General features: G+C 39.1%; 1 protein-coding gene across 1 annotated transcript in view; it reads right to left on the bottom strand.

Annotated features, from left to right (window-relative positions):
* Positions 1-22,450, bottom strand: part of LOC143283664 (uncharacterized) — an 86,055-nt gene extending 63,605 nt beyond the window's left edge. Inside the window, exons 1-7 of the mRNA XM_076589880.1 lie at positions 22,255-22,450; positions 15,110-15,265; positions 13,775-13,858; positions 11,284-11,379; positions 8,762-8,854; positions 5,657-5,836; positions 3,816-3,884 (exon numbers count right to left, since the gene is read on the bottom strand). Of these exons, the coding sequence (XP_076445995.1) occupies positions 3,816-3,884; positions 5,657-5,836; positions 8,762-8,854; positions 11,284-11,379; positions 13,775-13,834 (498 nt within the window). The 5' untranslated portion in view covers positions 13,835-13,858; positions 15,110-15,265; positions 22,255-22,450. The remainder of the gene's footprint in view (positions 1-3,815; positions 3,885-5,656; positions 5,837-8,761; positions 8,855-11,283; positions 11,380-13,774; positions 13,859-15,109; positions 15,266-22,254) is intronic.
* Positions 22,451-25,071: the final 2,621 nt, after the last annotated feature.

Genomic DNA, 25,071 nt, shown 5'->3' with positions numbered 1-25,071 from the left:
CAAAAGGAAGGAGTGATTACGTGTATCCCCAAAGGTGATAAGCCAAGACAATATTTGAAAAATTGGAGACCCATTTCTCTTTTAAATGTAGTTTATAAAATTGGGTCATCTTGTATTGCTAACCGCTTGAAACCAGTATTACCTAACATCATTAATGAAGATCAAACAGGGTTTATTAGAAATAGATACATTGGAGATAATTTGAGGTTGATATATGATATCATAGCTTACTTAGATAAACATAATCTACCTGGTTTATTACTGAACATAGATTTCGAAAAGGCTTTTGACTCAATAAATTGGGATTTCATGTTTAAAGTGTTAAAGGCATTTGGGTTCAAAGAAAATATGTGTAGATGGATTAGTGTATTTTACACAAATATTAAGTCATGTGTGATTGTGAATGGTCAGGTCTCTGACTGGTTTGAAGTTAAGAGAGGTTGCAGACAAGGAGACCCTATATCACCTTATTTATTTGTAATGTGTGTAGAAATATTAGCTATAATGGTAAGGGAAAATTCGGATATCCGAGGAATAAAAATTAACGATGTTGAGAATAAACTGACCCAATATGCTGATGATACAGAATTTCTACTTGCTGGGGATAGGAAATCTTTTGAATGTTGTGTTACAACTCTTGATAAATTTGGCTGTGTCTCAGGTCTGTATTTGAATTCAAGCAAAACTAGTGCTATTTGGTTAGGGAGCAAAAAGAATTCTAAGACGCGTTATATGGAACATTTAGGTATGGACTGGAATCCTACAAGATTCCGAATTTTAGGGATTTGGTTTACTAATGATTTAAAAGAATGTGTAACTATAAACTATTCAGAGAGATTAGCAGAAATAAGATATTTGTATAAGATATGGGTAAAACGCCAGTTAACGCCTCTAGGCAGAGTAGCAATTCTGAAATCTGTTATTCTTTCCAAACTGACTCATCTGTGGTTGCTTTTGCCAAACCCACCGGATACTTTTTTTTTAATACATGTCAACATATTTGTTATAAGTTTGTTTGGAACAATAAACCAGATAAAATTAGCCATAAAACTGCTCATAAAAGTGTAAAAAATGGTGGCATCGGTCTTCCTGATGTTAAATTGTTTGCCTTATCTTTAAAGCTTTCCTGGATTCATAAAGCTGAAAATTCAAATCACAAGTGGAAGCACCTCTTGTTGTGTAACTTCCCCCAATGGCCAGCTATTGATAAATATGGTCCAGAGTTTATCTTAAATTTTGCCAAATATACCCAGTTCTGGACAAATGTGTTTGAAAGTTATAAGATTTTCTTTTATAAATGTGAACCAAAAAACTCAGCAGAACTGCTTGCAGAGCCATTGTGTTATAACAATCGTGTTCAAATTGGTAAAAGGTGTATTATATCCAGACTGCTCAGTAATCATGATGTGTATTGTCTTGCACAGTTTTTTGATGATGATGGTAAAGTTTTTTCATATATACGCTTCAAAGAAAAATATGATTTGCACATTGATTTCCTTACTTATGCTGGATATAAATCAACAATAAACGAATTAGTTAAAAAGCATAATATTCATGTGGATAGCAACAGACACACAAATACTTCGCTCTGCTTCAAACACTTGTTTTCTGTTTCTAAAGGCTCATATTATGATGTGTTGATTGAAAATGATATGAAACCAAAATGTTGTGAGAAATGGGACTTAAAGCTTTTGATGCATCATAACTGGAAATCTTGTTTTATGCATGCACACAAGATAGTTGATGTAAAGCTGAAATGGTTTCAGCTGAAAATAATACACCGATGTTTATGTACAAAAATTGTTTTGAAAGAAATTGGTGTTACGGATAATAACAACTGTAGTTTTTGTAGAGAACACAAAGACAGTATTGATCATGCTTTTTGGAAATGTAATTATGTGCAAATGTTTTGGAACGCTTTAACGGACTTGATAAAAGAGAGATGTGTAAACGCAGGAAATTTAAAGTTAACAGAATCACTTGTGCTATTTGGACATGATGTGACAATAACAACTGATGCTGTTTTGTGTTTTATAATATTGTTTGCAAAGTATTACTTATATTTATGTAAAATTGAAGACAGCTTTCCACAAATATCAGTTTTTTTGAACAAATTAAAAACTCGATATAGAATTGAAGAATATAATGCATATATTAACTTTAACCATACCATTTTCTCTGCCAGATGGCTGCCTTACAAATTATTGATCACAAATGATTATTAACCTGTTCATGATTAACGAAAAATAACCATCCATATTTATTTTCTTTTTATTGATATTCATAAGAAATGATTGAGGTGTTCACTTTCCGTAAACGTGTTCTAAGATACTTGACAGTTTGTATTCCTTGACAGCTTGTGTAAGATCTTTAAGAAATGAATGATAATACTCCATGATGATAACCAACCAGTGTATAATCCAGCTGCTTGGCTGTTTCTATCAAAGTATTTATGGTGTTTGTTTGTTTGTTTTTTGTTCTTTGTTTGTTTTTTTCTTCTTTATAAATGTCCATTAAGATGCTGTTGTTGTTGTAAAATGTCAACCTACCAAAATGGAATTAAAAAAAATGTTAAAAAAAAAAAAAAAAAAAAAAAACTCTCTTGTTGCCCTAGGTTCTTTTTCATGCACTAAGTGCATGCAACAAATGGGACCTCAGTTACTCATCTAATCCACATCACTGGAGTCCTGAGCACCACTCAAGGTCCAATGGAAGGGGAGAAAATCCTGGTAATGTATGTGAACTGAAGTCTCTTTGAGTGGGTTGTCACATGTGCTTGTTTCCCTTTGAGTGGGTTGTAACATGTTGTGTGTTTCTATTTCAGTGAATTGTCACATGTGTGTGTGTGTGTGTGTGTGTGTGTGTGTGTGTGTGTGTGTGTGTTTCTTTCACACATGTATCTGTTTCTTTCACACGTGTGCCTGTTTCACATGTGTCCCTGTTTCTCTCACATGTGTGCCTGTTTCATTCACATGTCTGTTTCTTTTACATATGTGTCTGTTTCTTTCACATGTGTGCCTGTTTCATTCACATGTCTGTTTCTTTTACATATGTGTCTGTTTCTTTCACATGTGTGCCTGTTTCTTTCACATGTCTGTTTCTTTCACATGTGTGCCTGTTTCTTTCACATGTCTGTTTCTTTATGTATGTGTCTGTTTCTTTCACATGTGTGTTTTTCCCCACATGTGTCTGTTTCTTTCACATATGTGCCTGTTTCACATGATCTGTTTCTTTCACATATGTTTCTCTTTCCCAAATACGTCTGTTTCTTTCACATGTGTGCCTGTGTCACCTTTTAAAAGCAACCACTAAGCACTGACATGGATCAGGTGTTCCTCAACAAACATATTTTATTGTCCGCACATAACATATGCACAAGTGGGGAAGTGGTTTAGTTTGAGCACTGGCACATCCACACCTGGTATGTTGATGTGGGAGAAAAAAACAACAACAAATCCTTAAATCATCAAGTGTTGTAAGGATTCAAACCATGGACCTCAAAGACTCATGAAACAAAACTTCAGTGTAACCACTTGGCCATAGCCCCTGACACTTAAGATTCAAACTTATGACCTTCAGAAAGTAAAATCAATCCTGTACCAACCGTGTAAGTCTAATACACAAATGGTGGGTTGCTTAATTCATCTACAGTCTATTCACTCAAGTCAGAGACATTATACTCTACATGAATCACTGAAACAAGCAAGGGTAACTGCCTCATTATACATGAATAACTTAATCTAGGCTTCTGCATGGGCAACTCTATTTTTAAAGTATTATTCATGGCAGCAAACATCAATTCCTGATATACCAACCTCAACAGCTTCATCTTTGCGTTTCTTCAAACGGACATTTTCCTCTTTGTACAATTCCAAATTATTGCCCTGTTAAAACAGAACAATAACACCATTGTTACTTTCTGTAACAGCTCTTGAGTTCGATAATTTCTGACCAGTAAAACAATATAGGGATTGGGATGTATCCAGTCAATCTTTAAAAAAGTTATTTTCAGCATTTGACGTGGCTTATTGTCCAGCTGACAGCACGAGGCCATATCAGATCTGCCCCATTAGATACAATTTCAACTGCGCTGAACAAAAAACTGTCACTCCTGAACAAAACAAAACAAAACAAAAAAACCAACAAAATAACACAGTTCATGACATATTATTCTAACCTTTCAGCTCATTAAGCCAAAGAAGACTGGACTGTAGCCTTTACCCTTAATTTATCATCCTAAGATTACAAAACTGTGTTAAAAAAACCAAAAATAACAACAACAAATAAACAAATCCCCACAGCGATATATAAAGGCCACAAAGGCAAATAAAACTCCAGAATGGACAGCTAGTGTCCGTCCCGGTATTTACAATATCACACAGGAATGGACTGGGAAGCCAAAATACCCAGACAACAGTGAAGAAAGAAAAAAGGCAGAAACAAAGAGAGCAACAGATATGAGGAAAATTTCTAGCACAGACGTTTCAGAAGGCGGGGATGCTCTTTACACTGAAAGACTCCCAGCATCCTCATGGGGAGTATTTTGAACATTTAGCTGCTGCATACATCTCCGGGCAGACAGCATGGACAGCTCCCTGTGGAGTCCTGGCAGAGGGACTGGACCACAGTAATGTGGGTGTGGTTTTGTATTGTACTGCATTACTCCTTGTCACAAGTTTCTGGGCTGCTCTCACCAAGGAGAGCACATCACTGCAATGTGCAGCGCCACCACCCCTTTTCTTTCTTTTTTTTCCTGCCTGCAGGTGTATTTGTTTTCCTATCAATGTGGATATTTCTTCAGAATTTGGCCTCTTTTTTCCTGCCTGCAGGTGTATTTCTTTTCCTATCAATGTGAATATTTCTTCAGAATTTGGCCTCTTTTTTCCTGCCTGCAGGTGTATTTGTTTTCCTATCAATGTGAATATTTCTTCAGAATTTGGCCTCTTTTTTCCTACCTGCATATGAATATTTCTTCAGAATTTGGCCACTTTTTTCCTGCCTGCAGGTGTATTTGTTTTCCTATCAATGTGGATATTTCTTTGGAATTTGGCCTCTTTTTTCCTTCCTGCAGGTGTATTTGTTTTCCTATCAATGTGGATATTTCTTCAGAATTTGGCCTCTTTTTTCCTACCTGCATATGAATATTTCTTCAGAATTTGGCCACTTTTTTCCTGCCTGCAGGTGTATTTGTTTTCCTATCAATGTGGATATTTCTTTGGAATTTGGCCTCTTTTTTCCTGCCTGCAGGTGTATTTGTTTTCCTATCAATGTGGATATTTCTTCAGAATTTTGCCCGGGCCAACCCTTTTGTTGCTGTGGATTCTTCCACGTGCACTAAGTGCTCCATATGAGCTAAGTGCATGCTACACACGGCACCTCAGTTCATTGTCTCATCTGAATGACTAGCATCCAGACCTCACTCCAGGTCCACAGGAGAGGGAGAAAATACTGGAGAGTGTGGGATTTGATCCCATGTTCTCACATTTCCTTCCTTTCAAGACAGACCTGTTACCACTTGGCCACCACTCCATGACGGGCAGGCGATGGCACTGAGGGGAATGTCAAAAAGTACCAAGAGAAAAAACCCCCAAACCCCAGAAAAACAAGAAACCAAACAAAAAAGCAAATAAACACAGTTTCCCATATGTCCAACTACCTGCTTCTTCTTCAGCTCACTAATGGAGTCCAAGACGGTGTTGTAGCGCGTGATACCGAAGATGGCACCTAACCTCTCTTTGACGCTGGAGTCCTCACTGAACATCCACAGTGACTCATCTTGGTAGCAGAAGATTACGTTCCCCAGGACAGCATTTGACACGCCCAGATATCCAAACATCTGTTAAAAGTCATGTGTTTTACACTGCAATTACAACTGTCAGTTTCCCCTAAAAAAAAGAATTAAGCCCTTCATCTCAAATAAGATCAGTGACAAGTTTATGGATGCCTCATGATAAATACTTCTGGAACAATAACAGCAGTGACAAGTTTATGGATGCCTCATGATAAATACTTCTGGAACAATAACAGCAGTGACAAGTTTATGGATGCCTCATGATAAATACTTCTGGAACAATAACAGCAGTGACAAGTTTATGGATGCCTCATGATAAATACTTCTGGAACACTGACAAGGGCTATGGTATCTTCAGAATATGTGTTTGAATGTCTGCAAGTGTATGTTCACCAAAATGGACTGAACATGCTGATCTCTGCTTGTCTCTGTGGTTGAAACTCTGTCATTTTTTGTTTATCTGTGTTTGTTTCTCTGCCTTCTGCTCTGGAAAAAAAAAGTAACAACATCCAGGTCTGTAGTTTACAACCGAAGTGATTTTATAATACTCAATATTATTTCTATATGTGTGTTTGTGTATATGTGAAAGTGTGCATGTATATACATGCATGCACATGTGTGTTATGTGTTGTGTGTGTGTGTGTGTGTGTGCTTGTGCATGTGCACATATTGAATTTGGGAAGATGGGTGTGCTAATGTGTGCTTGATGTTTCTGAGAAAATGCGAATTTTAAAACTGAGCACAGAGACACACACACACATTGTGTATTACATTGTATCTTGCTACTTTTTGTCACAACAGATTTACAGCACAAACTATATTTTTCTTCTTTTTTTCTGTCTGCAAGTGAGTTTGTTTTATCATGAAAGTGGGTTTTTGTTCAGAATTTGGCTATGGGCAAACTTTTATTGACTTGGCCTATGGGTTCTTTCACACGCACTTAAATGAAAGAAATGACAATAAAATCCTGTGAACTTGATCCTATACCAGCCTCTGTCTTTTCCCAGTGTGTCTCACAGCTTCTCCCCACAATCACCAATTTGTCAACTCATCCCTTCTTACTGGAACATTTCCATCCACTTTCAAAACTGCAAGCGTCCAGCCTCTCCTGAAGAAACCCAACCTTGATGCGAACGTTTTGAAAAATTATCGACCAGTTTCTAACCTTCATTTCCTGTCCAAATTCCTTGAAAAACCTGTCCTGAAGCAGCTCAACAACCACCTTTGTTTCAACAATCTTCACCCTGTTCAGTCTGCATATCATGCTGACCACAGCACCAAAACCACTCTCCTTCATATCCTGAACAATCTACTGCTAGTGTCCGACTCAGGAAAAATTTCCCTTCTCACTCTTCTTGACTTGTCAGCTGCCTTTGACACGATAGACTATTCAATCCTTCTTTCCCATCTTCATTTTACATTTGGCATCAACAGCACTGTTCTCAACTGGTTCAAATCTTATCTCACTTATCGTTTCCAGTCTGTCATCGTCAATAATTTCCAGTCTGAACCTGTTAAAATCAAACACAGAGTCCCACAGGAATCTGTTTTAGGCCCAGTTCTCTTCACACTGAACACTGCTCCTCTTGCTGAAATTATCAACCACCACAATATTAGTAATCATTCCTATGCTGATGACACTCAACTTTAGAAGAATGATACCCCTGAAAAATTATCTTCGCTCTTGCAAGAAACATCTGAATGCCTCCTGGACATTCAAAACTGGATGACTCTAAATAAGTTTCAATTGAATGCAGACAAAACCAAAGCAATAATCATAGGAACTAAACAACAACTCTCCTCCATCACAGCTGACAAAATCAAACTTGGCAGTACATCCATCCCTCTTTCCAGCTCAGTCAGGAACCTTGGCGTTGTCCTTGACAACACAATGCCCATGCAAAAATTGATCAATCAGATATGTCAATCCTGCTACTGTCAATTGCAACGCATCAGTTCCATTCAGAAATATCTGTCCACTGACGCAACATCTAGACTTGTCATTTCTCTCATTTTCTCTCGCTGTGACTACTGTAAGTCTCTATTGTCTGGTTTGCCTGGTTCATCCATTCAGTCCTTTCAGCACATACAAAACTGCTGCCCGACTCGTCCTCAGAAAGAAAAGATCTGAGCACATCACTCTTATTTTGCAACATCTCTATTGGTTCCCTGTCTCACACAAAATAAAGTACAAGATCAGCACTCTATTTTATAAATGTATTTACAAATCTGCCACTTCCTCTCTTTGTGGCTGCCTTCACCTCTACACTCCATCTCGCTCTCTACGATCCACTTCGGATCCACTGTTTACGCATACCCAGATTCAAACACTCCACTGTTGGACGCCATTCTTTCTCTGTCTCTGGACCTTGCATCTGGAATGAACTTCCTCTTTCGTTTTGTCAGGTCTCCGCACTCAGCTCTTTCAAGTCTGGCCTTAAAACCCACCTCATCACAAGATAGCCTCCCTCCCATGCCTCTTCCTTGTCTTCAGTTTCTTCAGTTTTAGAGTTATGCATGCGTGTGAACGCACTTAGATTTGTCTCTGCACAAGATTCAGAGCTAAATAAATACTATCATTATTATTATTATTATCATTATTACTTAGTGCATGCTGCACACAGGGCTTGGTTTATCATCACATCTGTAAGACTAGCACCCAGATCACTATTCAAGGTCATGTGAAGAGGGGAGTAGGGATAACAATCCTGGTCCATGCATGGAAATTGAACACTTGCTTCCTAGTTGGGCACATTACCACTGGGCCATCACAACAAACCATATGGACACACACACACATACACACAGATGGACACACTGCCAACCGAGAACAGATGATTACACACTCAGTTTATTCCCACATACAAGTCAAAAATGTTGCCTGTCAACAAATACACACACACACACACCTCTCTCTCTCTCTCTCTCTCACACAGAGGCAGGCACACAGATAAGCGATAAGCAACTCACCTTCCTAAGATACTCTTTGTTTCTATAGGGACATTCTTCGTTTGCTCTGTTCAGATCAGTGAGGGAACTCTCCACAGTTCGAAAATCCTTCCCCTGCCACAAAAGCTCACTGTGTGACACACCTCATGCACCTGCATAAACAACATTTCTGACCTCATGATGCAAGGCTAAATTTGGAAGAAGAAAGTCTTGATTCCAGACTTACGACTCTATATGATTCCCAGGTTAATCAGACTCTTCTGATGTTGCTTTTCTTTCTGGCAAAAAGCCACCTTCATCCAATTTTGTTTGAATGCAAATAAGTGATCTGATCATTAGCTTTCATCAATCACATGCCGTAGAATTCCAAGATAGATGATTCTACTGGGTTAGAATTATGGTTAGGGAAACTTGCAAAAGCTTGACATACCAACCAAATTAAGTAATATTATCCACAAGTTTGTAATTGTATAATTGCAAAGAATTTTTTTCCCCATTCATCTCACTTTGCCATACCAAAGCACAAAAGCTACAAGCGCTGAATCATTCTATGGCCATCAAGAAAATGCCCCTTGAGAACCACGGCAGAGATACGGGGACGGATGGGTGGGCATTAGATTTTGACATTTTAAGTATATGTATCACCAAACATGGAATATAATACAAATTCCTCCTTTTGTTGTCATATACTGCACCATGTCAAACTGATGCAGAATTTAAAGCAAATGGAGGAGGGCTATGCCTACTGGTTCGCATGAGTGCCCATGTAACCGAGATGGCAGTATTAGCCGCAACAAAGGAAATCCCCTTGGAACCGTCAACCCTGGTCATACGGAAATCTTTGAGGTAGAAGTTGATGAAGAGATTCTCAGACTGCCAGAAGGCTGCCTCCAAGACATGCAGGTAAGCAAAACGGAACCTAAAAGCCCTCACCTTGCTTCATGGGCTGAATAGGACCCATTCTTTACTTCATGTGTCGCTCTTTTTGCACAGCACGAAAAAGGGTATTGACCGGTTCTGTGGAAAGCACTGGTCTCTCCTGACCCATGAAAAGGTTAAAAGATTAAAGGTCCCATTGTCTTCTACAGCCAGCAGGGCAATGAATTCACACCCACTTTGCCCAGGGCTCGGCACAGGAAGGCAGGGCCTCAATCCTCTCCTTCCGTCGTTTCAACCTTTCCCAACCAATGTCAGGTACCAATTCTCAGCTGGGTGGAGTGGGGAAAAATCAGGGTAAAGTGCTTTTCCCATGGACACAACATGCTGAAATAGGACCTCAAACCCTGATCACTGGTGAACACTGGAACAGGAGTCCAACTCCTGTTTCTGCCACAGTGCCTCCATTGCTGAATTTCTGCCGTGCCAAATAAACCTTTTTTTCACTGCTACCACTGAGGCCTGCAAGAGTGCAGTGCACAGGAAGGATTAAAAACATGGTTATTACACACACCCAGCTGATCAATAATCAGTTCCAGTGAATGACCATCACAATTTGTTTTACCCTGAAGTGGACAGCGACTCAGAGTCTGCTTCCCCCCAGTATGTATGAATACACGCTTTACCAAGATGATGAAAATGTTCCCTGACTCTTTCATGGACAAGTTACTGTTGTTACTCCTTTGGGGTCCTTGAGGAGCACAGGGCCACCACAGCACTCCACCAGCTGACTTGGCTCTGGACTCTCTTCTTCAGCTGCTTCCATCTTGTCCTCTGTGCATCCTCTCTGTGTCTACTTTTCTCCTCCCTTCATGGTTGTCGAGTGATGATGTTTGGAGGTTCATGCTGTGTGAGACCAATCCAGCTCTATTTCCTTTTCCTGATTTTCTTGCCTGTGAAAAACTGCCTTTCCTATACTGTAGATAATTGTGCGAAGACATTCCAGTCCTTTGCCTTTCCTATACAGTAAAATTTTGCCTTTTGCCTTTCCAATACAGGACTTTGATCTGAAGAACACATGTATCAGTTCTCTCCCTTCCATTCAGGCTGTCCACTGTGGCCCCATCATCTTCACTTGCTGAAAGAACTCCACAGGAACATTGTACTGATAACATGCCATGTGCTGAACTTAAGCGGAACGTTTCCTCAAATCTCACTGTCTCCTTCTCAATCATCACCATACTTTTCGACTTACAAGGCACTGCAGCAATAAGGTGGACCCTATGTTTACAAACAAATCCTAAGTAGGACACAGATAAAATGCATACAGTGCATAAGGTGCATCTGCAGTAAATTGAAAGTCACCCATATGGCTCTGCCGACACCTGATGTTTTCTGAATAGAGATATCATCTTTGGAAAAATGGATTGGAACCCAATGTGTTTTCATCTGCTTGTTGAATCAGTTCTGTTATGCCATTCATCTGCTCTGTTATCTGCTTTTTTTCTAACTTTTTTTTTTTTTTTTTTTTTTTACAATTCTGAAGTGATTACCTTCCCAGTAGCTGAAACCAACCACTGTACTGACTGACCAACCAACCAACCGGCCAGGTGAGCTACTCATCAGTCAACAATGAGGTAAGCACAGTCACAGAGGCTGTATTGTACCTCCTCTTTGACCATGGATCTCTTTGCTCCAATGGTGCTGCCGTTGGTGGCTCTCAGCTCCAGGTACACTTTACCTTTTTTTTTTGCTCCAGCATCCTGTCCAACAACACACATACACATACTTTTAACTGATTGAAGAAAAAGAAATTGAGGTGGAGGGTGTGTGGGGGAGGGGGGGGAGCTAGCTTACAGCTCTTACCTCAGTGTTCATATCATTGTCATCAGCTGACAGCTCTTACCTCAGTGTTCAATCATTGTCATCAGCTGACAGCTCTTACCTCAGTGTTCAATCATTCTCATCAGCTGACAGCTCTTACCTAACTGTTCAATCATTGTCATCAGCTGACAGCTCTTACCTCAGTGTAATCAACACACACACACACACACACAAACACACACAAGAAAAAAATGAACGCACACACACATAAACACACACACTCACACAACAAATACACACACACACACTTACACACACAGCATCCACACTGACACAAACACACACACACACTCAAACAACAAACACACACACATAAGCACACACACTCACACAACAAGCAAATAAACACACACACAATCACACAACAAACACATGAACACACACACACACACACACACACAAACACAACAAGCACAAGACCACACACACTACTCACACACACGCACATGAATACAACAAACACACAAATACCAAATACACACCTACACACACACACACACACACACACACACACATGCACACACACACACAACAAGCACAAGACCACACACACTACACACACACACATGTATACAACAAACACATAAATACACGCCTACATACATCTACCTACAGCTTCTCCCCACAATCACCAATATTTTCAACTCATCCCTTCTCACTAGAACTTTTCCATCCACTTTCAAAACTGCAATCGTCCAGCCTCTTCTGAAGAAACCCAACCTTGACGCAAACATTTTGAAAAACTATCAACTGGTTTCTAATCTTTCATTCATGTCCAAACTCCTTGAAAAACCTGTCCTGAAGCAGCTCAACAACCACCTTTGTTTCAACAATCTCATCTACCCATTTCAGTCTGCACATCGCCCTGACCACAGCACCAAAACCACTCTCCTCCACATCCTGGATAATCTACTGCTAGCGTCCGACTCCGGAAAAATTTCCCTTCTCACTCTTCTCGACTTGTCAGCCGCCTTTGACACAATAGACCATTCACTCCTTCTTTCCCGTCTTCATTTTACATTTGGTATCAACGGCACTGTTCGAAACTGGTTCAAATCTTATCTCACTTATCGTTTCCAGTCTGTCATCATCAATAATTTCCAGTCTGAACCTGTTAAAATCAAACACAGTCCCACAGGGATCTGTTTTAGGCCCAGAGCTCTTCACACAGTACACTGCTCCTCTCGCTGAAATTATCAACTGCCATAATGTCAGTCATCATTCTTATGCTGATGACACTCAACTCCAGAAGAGTGATGCCCCTGAAAAATTATCTTCACTCTTGCAAGAAACATCCAACTGCTTCCTGGACATACAAAACTGGATGACTCTAAATAAGTTACAATTGGACGTGGACAAAACTGAAGCAATGATCATAGGAACTAAACAAAAACTGTCTTCCATCATAAATGACACAATCAAACTTGGCAGTACATCCATCCCTCTTTCCAGTTCAGTCAGGAACCTCGGTGTTGTCCTTGACAACACACTGTCCATGCAAAAATTTATCAGTCAGACATGTCAATCCTGCTACTGTCAATTCCGTCTGGAAATGTTTGTCCACCAACGCAATATCTAGACTTGTCATTTCTCTCATTCTCTCTTGCCTTGCCTACTGTAACTCTCTATTGTCTGGTTTGCCTGCTTCATCCATTCAGTCTCTTCAGCGCATGCAAAACTGCTGCCCGACTTGTCCTCAGAAAGAAAAGATCTGAGCACATCACTCCTCATTTGCAACATCTCCACTGGCTCTCAGTCTCACACACAATAAAGTACAAGATCAGCACTCTAAGTTATAAATGTATTCACAAATCTGCCCCTTGCTATCTCTGTGGCTGCCTTCACCTCTACACTCCATCTCACTCTCTACGATCGGATTCGGATCCACTCTGTTTATGCATACCCAGATTCAAACACTTCACTACTGGCCGTCATTCTTTCTCTGTCTCTGGACCTTGTAATTGGAATGAACTTCCTCTTTCGCTTTGTCAGGTCTCCACACTCAGCTCTTTCAAACCTGGCCTTAAAACCCACCTCTTCCCAAAATAACCTCCCTTCCATGCCTCTTCCTTGTCTTCAGTTTTTTCCAGTTTTAGAATTATGCATGCATTTGAATGACTGGTGCGAAAGCATTTTGATTTGTCTCTGCACAAAATTCAGTGCTATATTAATATAATAATTATATTATTATTATTAACACAACACACACACACACACATGCACGCACTATTGTACACAATCCAAAGAAGCACACTGCCCAGTGAAATGACTGACCCTGGTGTCATGCAAAAAGACTCCTTTGTCTGCATTGGGGGGAGGCTTTCCTGTAGTCATGTATCTGAGGCAGTCAATGATGGTCTGCAAGCAGCACCATTCCACACCAACACTATCATCACCATATCCTCACAATCAGCATCGCATCAAATCATACCCAGGTACACAATACACAGCTATAATTAAGCATGTATTTTTTTTCATGTCAGTTAAATGGGCAGGTGTCTCTTGCCAGAAGCTTATACGACATTGTCAGCATGACATGACGTAATCAATAATGTGACATCATGAATAATAAACATTTACACACCAGAATTTATCATTCTGGCTGATATGCCTAACTTGGAAACAGTTACTTGATTTTCAGCAGTTTTTATTTCCATATTACCCAGAAATTTGACAGAACATTATGCATTTCATACTTTGTCATACAAGCTTTTGGCAAGTGACACTCACCTACCACTGGCATGTAATCCACACTAATAACACAAGCTTCGATCCAGAAACTGTTTTATGACAGAGTGATCATTCTATGTGGTGTCACAAGTGTCTCATTGTACCTTTGGTATTCATCTTTACATTATAAACTATTTTCATCATCAATGGCACACAACAAATTTACTTCACAAATGTTACAACAAAAACAGTGATATGCAAATCTTCATTCACTAAAAGGTAAACAAAGTATAGTCATCTAAAGGGACTTTAAAGTTGTTCAATGATTTTGAACATTTACAAAATAAGAGACATTTATTGCAGGAATTTTTGTGGTTCTATAATGAGCACTGCCACACTGTACAACCAGTACTGTAAAACACAGCTACAAGAAACTGCTACAAGAAAACAATAACAACCAGACCACATGCTGAGTACCACTACTTACATCTACCGAACACTACAGCAATAAACTAAAGCCATCCAAAACACATACTCTAACTATATTGCCACTTTCTCTTTTACAACACAGTGAGGTTTTTCCACACTGCAAAGTCATTCCCTATGACACACATGATCTGCAGAAACTTTCTACTGACTGGAATTGAAACTTCATTCAAAACAATACAGCCATTCATCTGTTTCCAAATCCAATATGAATATGATTTTATATACCAGTTTATACCTTTTGTGCATTTTTTAAATATTTTAATACTTAATATTTCAAACATTTCTACATAATTATGGAATACAAACCATGACTCCAAGTACAGAAACATTCAATTGTGAAAAAAATATGCATGCACTTTAAATGCAGTTCTTGTAATAGCTATATATATGGGAAGAGTGAGCTGTTTTTTCATATTTACCCTGGAAGCAGATTCAGACTTGCATGCTTACCGTTTTGCCACTTCCATTGGCCACCCAGGATTAGTGTCAAGGGTGTGAAGAACTCGATCTTCTGTTTGTCCTCATCCCTCGGCCCATAGCTCCGGACACCCTTGATGGTCATTTCATCAATTTTGGACATCCTGATTCCCTGGTTTAAATCTGGAACTGTTTTAAGTCAAAGTCTTAACCACTGAAATAACTGATGAAACTGATCACCATTCAAACCAACAACCAAAATGTCATTGCAAAAACGATTTAAAAACATTGCTGAATGCCTAAAACCAGGCACCCTCAATTAAGTTGACCATCACCTACATTTGGAAACCATTCATCAAAAAAATATGTACAGTAATAACTAATATAATCAGATTATAACAGGTTCATGTGTTATACAGGATAAAAGTGAATACTTAATTACTTTCCTTTAGTAACTAAATTCAGCTGAGACATTAAATGCTTATGTTGACAGCCTATTTCTAATAACCATAAAATACTTGAAGAAGTTTTTGAATTCTTAGTCTTACATATTTTTCTGTTCTCTTGATCGTATTCTTGACAATTTTAAGATAGTATGATACTGCAGGTTTTCTGCACAATCCTATAGGACACTTTTATGGTTGCTCATGTTTGATGTAAAACTGGTCGGACTCTTTTTTTTTCCTAATTTTCCTTGCTCTATATTTCTACTTTCAATTCTCTCTCAACACAAATACAAATGAATGCATTATAACACACACATAAAAAACAAAAACATACCAAGCAACACACAGAGAGACAAACGAGCTCATGCAAAGACACACACATTAAACACACACTCACACACATACACAAAAGCATGCATGTACACACTGACACAGACACAGAATCCCACTTTCCCTCCTGCTTCCCCTCCCCTTTCCAAGTTTTTCCCCCAAATATCACTTAGACTGGAGAGAAGTAAAATTGCACACACACACACACACACACACATATCACTTAGACTGGAGAGAAGTAAAATTGCACACACACACACACACACACACACACAAACACATATCACTTAGACTGGAGAGAAGTAAAATTGCACACACACACACACACACAATCAATTAGACTGGAGAGAAGTAAAATTGCACACACACACACAAACACACCACTTAGACTGGAGAGAAGTAAAATTGCACACACACACACACACCAATTAGACTGGAGAGAAGTAAAACTGCACACACACACACACACAATCACTTAGACTGAAGTAAAATTGCGCGCGCGCGCGCACACACACACACACACACACACAATCACTTAGACTGGAGAGAAGTAAAATTGCACACACACACACACACACACACACATATCAGACTGGAGAGAAGTAAAATTGCACACACACACACACACGCACACACACACACACACACACACACACACACACACAAACACCAGGCAAGATGATCCATGACCACAGAAACATTTCAAGCACCAGCAACATACTGGTGAAACATGACAGGCCATAGCCAGACAGAAAAAAACCCATTGTGCCTGACTGCCTATGCTCAAAAACTCCTCTTCCTTCTTCCTGGGTCTTGCTGGCAAAATGAGTATACTAAACAGACTTCATCTTCATCTTTAGCTTGAGTGGGCCCTCAGGTGGGAATGAAGACCTGTCCTGGATGCACACAACTGTCCACACACACTGCATGGAAGAGAGTCCATGGCCACAGTCCCTTGTATGTGCCTCTCCTGTTGGTTCTGAAGAGCTCTACACTTATCTCATCAACTCCATTCACTTCTGAAACTACCAAACTGGTTTCCCTCGCTTGTCACCAGTGCTAGGACATAATATCAATGGCTCACTTTTACAGCTCAGTACAGGATCATCTCTCCCTGCTAGCAGGACCACAAAAACCTTGATGACTGTGCCAACACTGCTACATCCTAAGCATTAAAAACAAGTCCTCCAACCACTACCCACTGGATAATACCACCCTGGAACATGTTTAAACTACACCTACATAAGCGTCCTTATATCCCAGGACCTAGAGTGGGGAGATCGCATAACCATGACCACAAGGAAGCAAATTCCACTCTGGGTTTCATTCGACATAACCTCCATCACTCCCACACAGGATGCAAGTGCAACACCTATGTATCGTTAATCCACTCAGTCCTTGAGTACAGTGCTACTGTCTGGGACCCTTACACCCAGAGGTGCATCAATGCACTGAAGCGTGTACAGAGAAGTGCAACTCACTTCATCACTGGTGACTATCTATCTTGTAGCTGTGGTAGTGAGAAGAACCGACTACAGAGATTGTACCTTCCAACCCTACAGGACCATAAGAAACAACTGCAGCTAAGCTTTTTTCTTCAAATGGTTGAGGGACTAGTACCAACCATGCCTTGTATTTGTTGTAAGTTGTAATGATTTCCTAAAACTGCAAAAACAAGGGCGACTGAAAACTTGTGTTAGGTCTGACAATTCCTATCAGTCAATCAACATCACAGACAGCTACATGCAGAAAAACGGCACGTGCATCTCCATTCAGCCCTGCATAATGGCGCAGTTCAAAAACTCCTTTTTCCAGCGAACTGTATCAGACTGGAATGTTACAGTCCACACAGGGTCAGCAACAAGCGTCAGAGCTCAAATTTCAACTCCCAATGAAGCCAGCTGACCAACCAGCCCCCCATTCTTAACCCCCCCACATACCACCTCCCGTGCACCCCACTCCCCCTTCCAAAACCCCCTCCAGCACGGTCACAACTAAGTTAGTTATCTGAGTAATTTGTGACATATAATAATCAATCCCCTTATTTTTGCTGGAAGCAAAGGACTGGAACTGCCTGCGGTCCAGTAACTCAGCACAACAGTATGAGGCCTCTACTCTTGGTCAACAGTCATGTCGAGAGTCCGCTAAACCTAGTGTCAAAATTCTTGCACTTCATGCATGGGTTCTGATTTGCTATGATGATCATACCACAGGCAGTTTATTGTTTTCAAGTCATATTTCTAATAACAGATGACACTTGTGGAAAACTTAAGAAAAAGTCTGCTATCAATCAGTAACCTTCATGCATTCAATCTTTACTGACACGACATTCCACAAGCCAATAAATAATTCGAACAGCATTGCGATGATTACTGCTTCCGAACTCGGCCAACTGCAGATAAAACTCCCAGTTCTATTTGCAGCTCCTTGAAAGGCTGCAAAAAGTGGATAAGTTGTGATCGCTGCAAAGCTTGGTGTCACACTAATTGTGCCAAAGTCGAACATGCAGATTTTGAACACCTCCAAAGGACTAAAAACAGTGCCATAAAATGGTACTGTCCCAAATGTATGGAAGAAATGACACAGGGATCAGATCCCAATGACAAACTGGCTCAAACTGAAGCCAAGGTCACAACACTGATAAAAATTGTTGAAACTCTGCAGACACAGAATCAGATGATTCTGAGCATGTTGCAGAGTACAGGAGGAAGCATCAATGAGCAAATTAAGGCTCAGATTCAAGAATACTTTGAAGAGGAGAAAGAAAGGGACATGCGAAAGAACAATTTGGTCATTTTCAATGTTGATGAAAATGATTTCACAGGGGAAAAAGAAAGGGAAATGGATGGGGCACTTATGAAGGAAGTGTGCCAAGAGATTTGCCCAGATGTGGCACCAAAACTACCAGAATTTAAGGTCATGCATCTGGGAAGAAAGCCTGAGAAAAATTCTGCCAGGAAGCCCAGACCAATCAAAATAATTTTCCCTGATGTTAGTTCCAAAGAGATGGTCCTTAACAAATCAAAACACCTCAGAAACAACGAGAAACAGTCTTTCCGCAAAATGGTTATTGTACCAGATAAGACCAAAAAACAAAGAGAAGGTGACAAGAAACTATACATGGAGATGAAAAGACAGAGGGACGAGGAAGGACTGGATGTCATCATCAGAAATGGTAAAATCATTCCCAGACCCAAACCCGGCCAGGATGAAAATGACAGAGCTGGTAACACTGGGGTACCAAGCTCAGAGCACTGACTCAAGAATACCAAAAGAAATACTGTAAATAATGTAATAAGTGCAAATAAAAAATATTTGAAAGTTACAAACAGCAAGAGTAATGGTAATGTATGGGGTGATAGTTACAGTCCTGAAGGTCTGAAGTTTTTACTATTAAATGCTGATAATATTGGAAACAAAAAACAAGAACTGAATGCCTTGGCTTGGGATTTAAATCCTGACATTACTGCAATTACTGAACTGAAGCCAAAGACCCTGAGACCTGACTGTGGATGGGAACCTGTAATTGATGGATATGTTTTATATACTAATGAGGCTGGGCGGGGGCTAGGCTTGTTTGCAAAGACGAATCTGAATGTGGTACGTAATACACAGCTGGAAGAAGTCTTCAGTCCCTCTGTCTTCTGCTCCATTGCACTTGATAATGAGGAATTAAAAGTTGGAGTTGCAGTAGTTCATTAGAAGAAAATAAGAAATTAATTAAATGTGTATCACTGTTTTTTGATGACACAGGTAAGAATGTGTTGATGGGTGATTTTAATTATCCAGATATTGATTGGGAACAAGAAGTGTGTACCAAACACATAGACCACCCTGCTTCAAAATTTCTGGAAGTATTGCAAGATAATTTTGTGGTACAGTTTGTTACGGAACCAACACATTTTTGTGGTAATCAAACAGCAAATATTTTGGATTTAGTTTTAGCAAACAGAGATGACTTGGTTTATAATGTTTTATATTATTCCCCTATAGGTAAAAGTCACCACTCTAGCATTACTTTTGAAGTTGATACTGGTATTCCACTACCTGATAAGTCGAAAGGCAGACGCTATTTTTATGACAGAGGTGATTATGAGACAATGAGGCATGCATTGGATGACATTAATTGGAAAGAGACTTTGGAACTCAAATCTGTGGATGAGTGTTGGTCTTGCATTACTGATAAATTGAATGAATTACAAGATAAGTATGTGCCATCTAAAGAGTTTTGGACTGGAAACAGAAGTTACAAAAAGACTGTCCCACTTTCTGTTTTGGAAAAGATACGATTGAAAAGGACCTTCAGATGGTATAAGAAGTACAGGACGACTGAAAATTATAATGCTTATGCACGTGCTCGAAATCAGGTTAAGAGGGCATTACGAAAAGCTACCAAGGAAAAAGAGATGTCTATTGCAAAGAACATTAAAAGTGACCCAAAGAGACTGTTTAATTATACTGCATCACAAACTAAACCAAAGGAGATTATTCCGAACTTAAGCACACCTGGTGGAACTTTAACTAACAATGACAAAGAAAAGGCTGAGGTCCTAAATTTGTTTTTCTCTAGTGTTTTCACAGTGGAAGATGTCACCAATGTTCCTTCTTTTGAGTCAGAATGCAAGGCTTCAACAGATTATGTTGAAGTTTCAGAAAAGATTATTAGTGACAAACTTTCACAGTTAAAGGTAAATAAAGCCACTGGTCCTGATGGAATACACCCTTATTTGCTAAAAGAATTATATAATAGTTTAGCTATTCCCTTAAAGATTCTGTTTGTTAAGACTGTATCATATGGTAAGATCCCACAGGCATGGAAAGTAGCACAAGTAAAACCAATATTTAAGAAAGGTAACAAACAAGACCCTGGAAACTATTGACCAGTAAGTTTGACATCGGTTGTATGTAAAGTTTTTGAAGGTTTCATACGTGATACTTTGAATAAACATTTGATTGATAACGACTTACTGTCTGATTATCAGTTTGGCTTTACCAGTGGTAGATCCTGTGTGACTCAGTTGTTGAATACTGTACATGACTGGATGCAGTCACTTGAAAACAATAAACCAATGGATGCAATTTATCTGGACTTACAGAAGGCGTTCGATAAAGTTCCACATAATAGGTTAATTGCTAAACTCCAAGGGTACGGTATTTGTGGTAAAATGTTGGAATGGATAAAAGACTTCTTATATGAGAGAACACAGTTCGTATCAGTAGGGACTGAGTCATCGTGTCCTGTTAAGGTGAGTAGTGGTGTTCCCCAAGGCAGTGTCTTGGGGCCCACACTCTTTGTATATTATATAAATGACATGCCTGACATACTAGACTGTTTTGTGAAAATCTTTGCAGATGATACAAAGATCTATGAGGAAGTAGATTCTGATGTTGGTAGACTGAAATTACAAGTTAGCATTGATAATTTAGTACACTGGACTGATAGATGGCAAATTAAATATAATAGCAATAAATGTAAAGTTTTACACATAGGCAGAAATAATCCACATTATAAGTATTATATGAATGGTACGGACTTGCAGGAGACTTCATCGAAGAGAGATCTTGGAGTCATTGTTGACTCTGGTCTCTCTTTTGATGTTCATGTTAATGAAACCATTAAAAAAGCCAATAGATTGACTGGAATGTTAGTTGGAAATATACAGTGTAAAAGTAAAGACACAATGGTGCCATTATTTAAGTCATTAGTCAGGCCAGTCTTTGAATATGGGAATGTTGTTTGGAATACGGGTTTAGTGAAACATATAGACAGTACTGAAAATGTTCAGCGAAGATTTACTAAAAGAATCATTGGCTTTGCTGATATGGACTATGAAAGTAGGTTGCAAGCACTTAAGTTACCTAGTTTAGAATATAGAAGACTGCGTGGTGATTTAATAGAGATGTATAAAATGACACATGGATTATATGACAGCAGAACTATAAACTCTTTGTTTACACTGAATGAGAACAGTGCCACTAGAGGCCATTCCTACAAACTATTAAAAGTTTCAGTTAAAACTTCCAGATTTGCACATTTCTTTACTAACAGAGTAACAAATGTTTGGAACAATTTGTCACAAGACGTTGTTTCCGCAGGAACAGTGAATACATTTAAAAATTATCTTGATATTCATTTAAAAAAATTTAAATACAAAACTCATTTACATATTTATTGATTTTCAAGCATTGCGCACTCAATGTTGAAAAATGCATCAGACATATGTGGGGACTCTCTTTTTCTTCCCCACTTCAAGCGGGCAAAAGGCCTTGTCAGGCCTGCACGCCTTGATATTGATATGATATGATAACTGTTGGTGTGCGACCTCAACGGATGTAACTGAAGCCTGTGTTGCCAAAACTTAAAACAAACATGATAAAAAAAAATTTAAGATGAATACGTACAGTGACTGTGACAGAATCGGCGGTAATGTCGTCAGCTTTCAAAGCAAGGGTACGCGCTTTGTGGTGTATCCCTTCTAGTTTCAAGTCATCGCGTCTTCCTGGAAAACTGGCCTATTTTTGTTTCTTATCAAAGTAATGCGAAGAGAGTGGTGTCCCTTCAGTCGTGTGTCGACGCGTCCTTCCATGGGGTGACCACAATCATTTTGTTGCTTGATCTGTCAGTAAAGGGTAAATCTTCAGGACGAAGCAGTAATTTTATAACTATTCCCAATGTAAAAGAAAGACATGTAACTCGCAGTATCAACTGACAACTTCACGCTCCCAAACAACATTATCCTCAAACGGCTGAATCCGAAATGGCTGAGCGGTGCGCATACAGTGGTCTTCCTGTTTACAGCAGTTGCTATTGTGGAAGGACTGCGTCAGTCCACTTTTTAACTTATTTGTTTTGCTATGGTATTGTGTCCGAGACGTTGGAATGTTGAAGAAATACTTTAGGAAACTGAAATAAAGGTTTGGAGATCATTCATCCTTCACAGGTTTCTTCGGCAGCTTGCATAGACGATATGAAGCGTGGTCTTCAGTAACGAAATATATATCTCGTGCTTGCTGAAACACCTGAAGGCAAAGCAATGAAAATGATAAAACTTGAACAGTCTAGTTTCATTCCATTACGTTTATTCCCGGAGAGTAAAATCAGTGTTCTTAAATACGCCACTACCGGGCCTGTGTTGTCTGACTGAGGCAAAATTGATGTCGAGTCCGTCCGTGAACAACACTGAAGCATGTGAAGCTGACAATGTTTTGTGCCAACACACACAAGCGCGCCCGTACGCGCGCACGCACACACGTGAACGTGCACACACACCTACACACGCAAAAAAAAAAAAAAAAAAGACAAAAAAAAGACACATGTGCCAAGTTATAAATTGCGTGCACACACACACACATAAGAAAATTGTAGATCTGTAAATCAATGACAAAATCAAAGCGCAATTTGATTCAAATGATAAATTTTGTGTTTGTGGGCTCTGAAAAGTATGTATCTTGAAAGTGATGATAGTGCTTCAGTTGTGTATATGTGTAAACTATGTGGCAGAGAAAGAGAGCAATAACTGCCATGTGCATAATTTATATATGTTATTAATGAAGTATCCATGTTATCATGAATACAATAAAATGATATAACATGATTATTAATCAGTCCTGAAATGGCATATAATTGTCAAGTGGACTAAATGAAATTAAAGGTGGTGGTATCTGAAATTATGACTGCTAGTACTAAGGGTGTCTTTGGTTAAAACTGATGTCAGGATGATGCTCAGTTTTAGGTATTTTAGGAATTTTACAACTTTTCATTTAATTTCATATTGCTTTGAGTACTGCTAACCTTGCAAGACCACATGAGGGCTTTTATGCCTTCCTTTACGTTCCTTGCCTCACCAAATAATTGAAAATCTTCACCCGATGTCAATGAATAGATAATATGAAAAGAAATATTGTAAATTCTGAATATTTACACCATATTTGTCTCACAGATTTTCCCATTGATTATAATTTTCTTCTTCAATTTGCTGATCATCTGCTGATCCACCATTTCACCCCCATATCCTCTTTTTTTCCCCCACTTGTGGTCAGGAATGAGAATTATCAGCAACTTTACAACAACAACAAGAAAAGTGAATGCTTCATACATAACTAACAATTTATTCATAGCCCCTACAGCCAGCTGGTAACTTTAATTTTTATCAATATTTCAGTGATTTGGGCCTACTTTGGATTGAAAAGTTTTCCAATCCCTAAACATTTATATTGATCTGCTCTTTTGCATCTAATCTGTGCAACCTTTTAGGTGCAGGGTGAATAGTACACACTACTACCTGTTTTATTTATTCTCTGTCCACAAAGGCTACAGGAAGGGCAAAATTTTCTCCCTATCTTTCTTTTTTCCTTTTTTTTTTCACTATTCATATGAGTGAGGACAGGCTGAGAATAAGCCATTTACAAATTCAAAAAAATGTTTTTGTTATTGCTCCTCCATACAGAGAACCTGTGATATTGTAATGAACACAAACATATGATGATTGACAAAGTTATTAACTAATCCGTACCCAATGTCAAAGTAAATCATGCTAAAAAAAAAATGTAACAGTGAATGTCAAAAGTCCATTTTTCCTCTGTGTACTATGAATTTGAGAAATGTCCAAGATAAGATTTAGGGAGCTTAATCAATATGTCTACTCAATTTTCAAAACTAAGTAAACATTTAATTTTAAACAATATATTATATCCATGAAAATACTGCAGACAGGCTTATTTGCTTTTGATGTTAATGCTTGACTGATCTTGGCTGTTTTACAGTGGATGCAGTGCAGTGTGTCCTAAAACAGCTTTAAGCATTTCACACACGCGCGCGTGCGCACACACACACACAGAGGCACACACACAGAGGCACACACACACACACACACCTCATCCTGTCATCCCTCTTTTGCCTCAGCCTCTATCTCTCCATCTCAACACACACACACACACACACACACACAGCTGTGAATATTTTTGATAATCATTATTATCACTTTTATGTCAAAGGAGAGAGGAGGGGGCGGTAAATTAAGACTTTTACATCCCCCAAGACAGAGGTACAGTTTGTGGTAAAACCAAAGCAAAACTGTCCATTTGACAGGGATTCATCAGTGAGTCTTTAGAACTCCCTGGTGAAATGGGCTTTAGTTTGAAGATAATGTTGAGCAAATTTATTACCATTTTAACCCCCTCCTCACTTCTCCCTTTCACCACCAATCCCTGACTGTTAAT

Source organism: Babylonia areolata, chromosome 7 (genome assembly GCF_041734735.1).
Source record: "Babylonia areolata isolate BAREFJ2019XMU chromosome 7, ASM4173473v1, whole genome shotgun sequence".
Classification (NCBI taxonomy): Eukaryota; Metazoa; Mollusca; class Gastropoda; order Neogastropoda; family Buccinidae; genus Babylonia; species Babylonia areolata.
The sequence above is the reverse complement of the archived record's forward strand: the minus strand, read 5'-3'. Positions and strand labels throughout refer to the sequence as shown.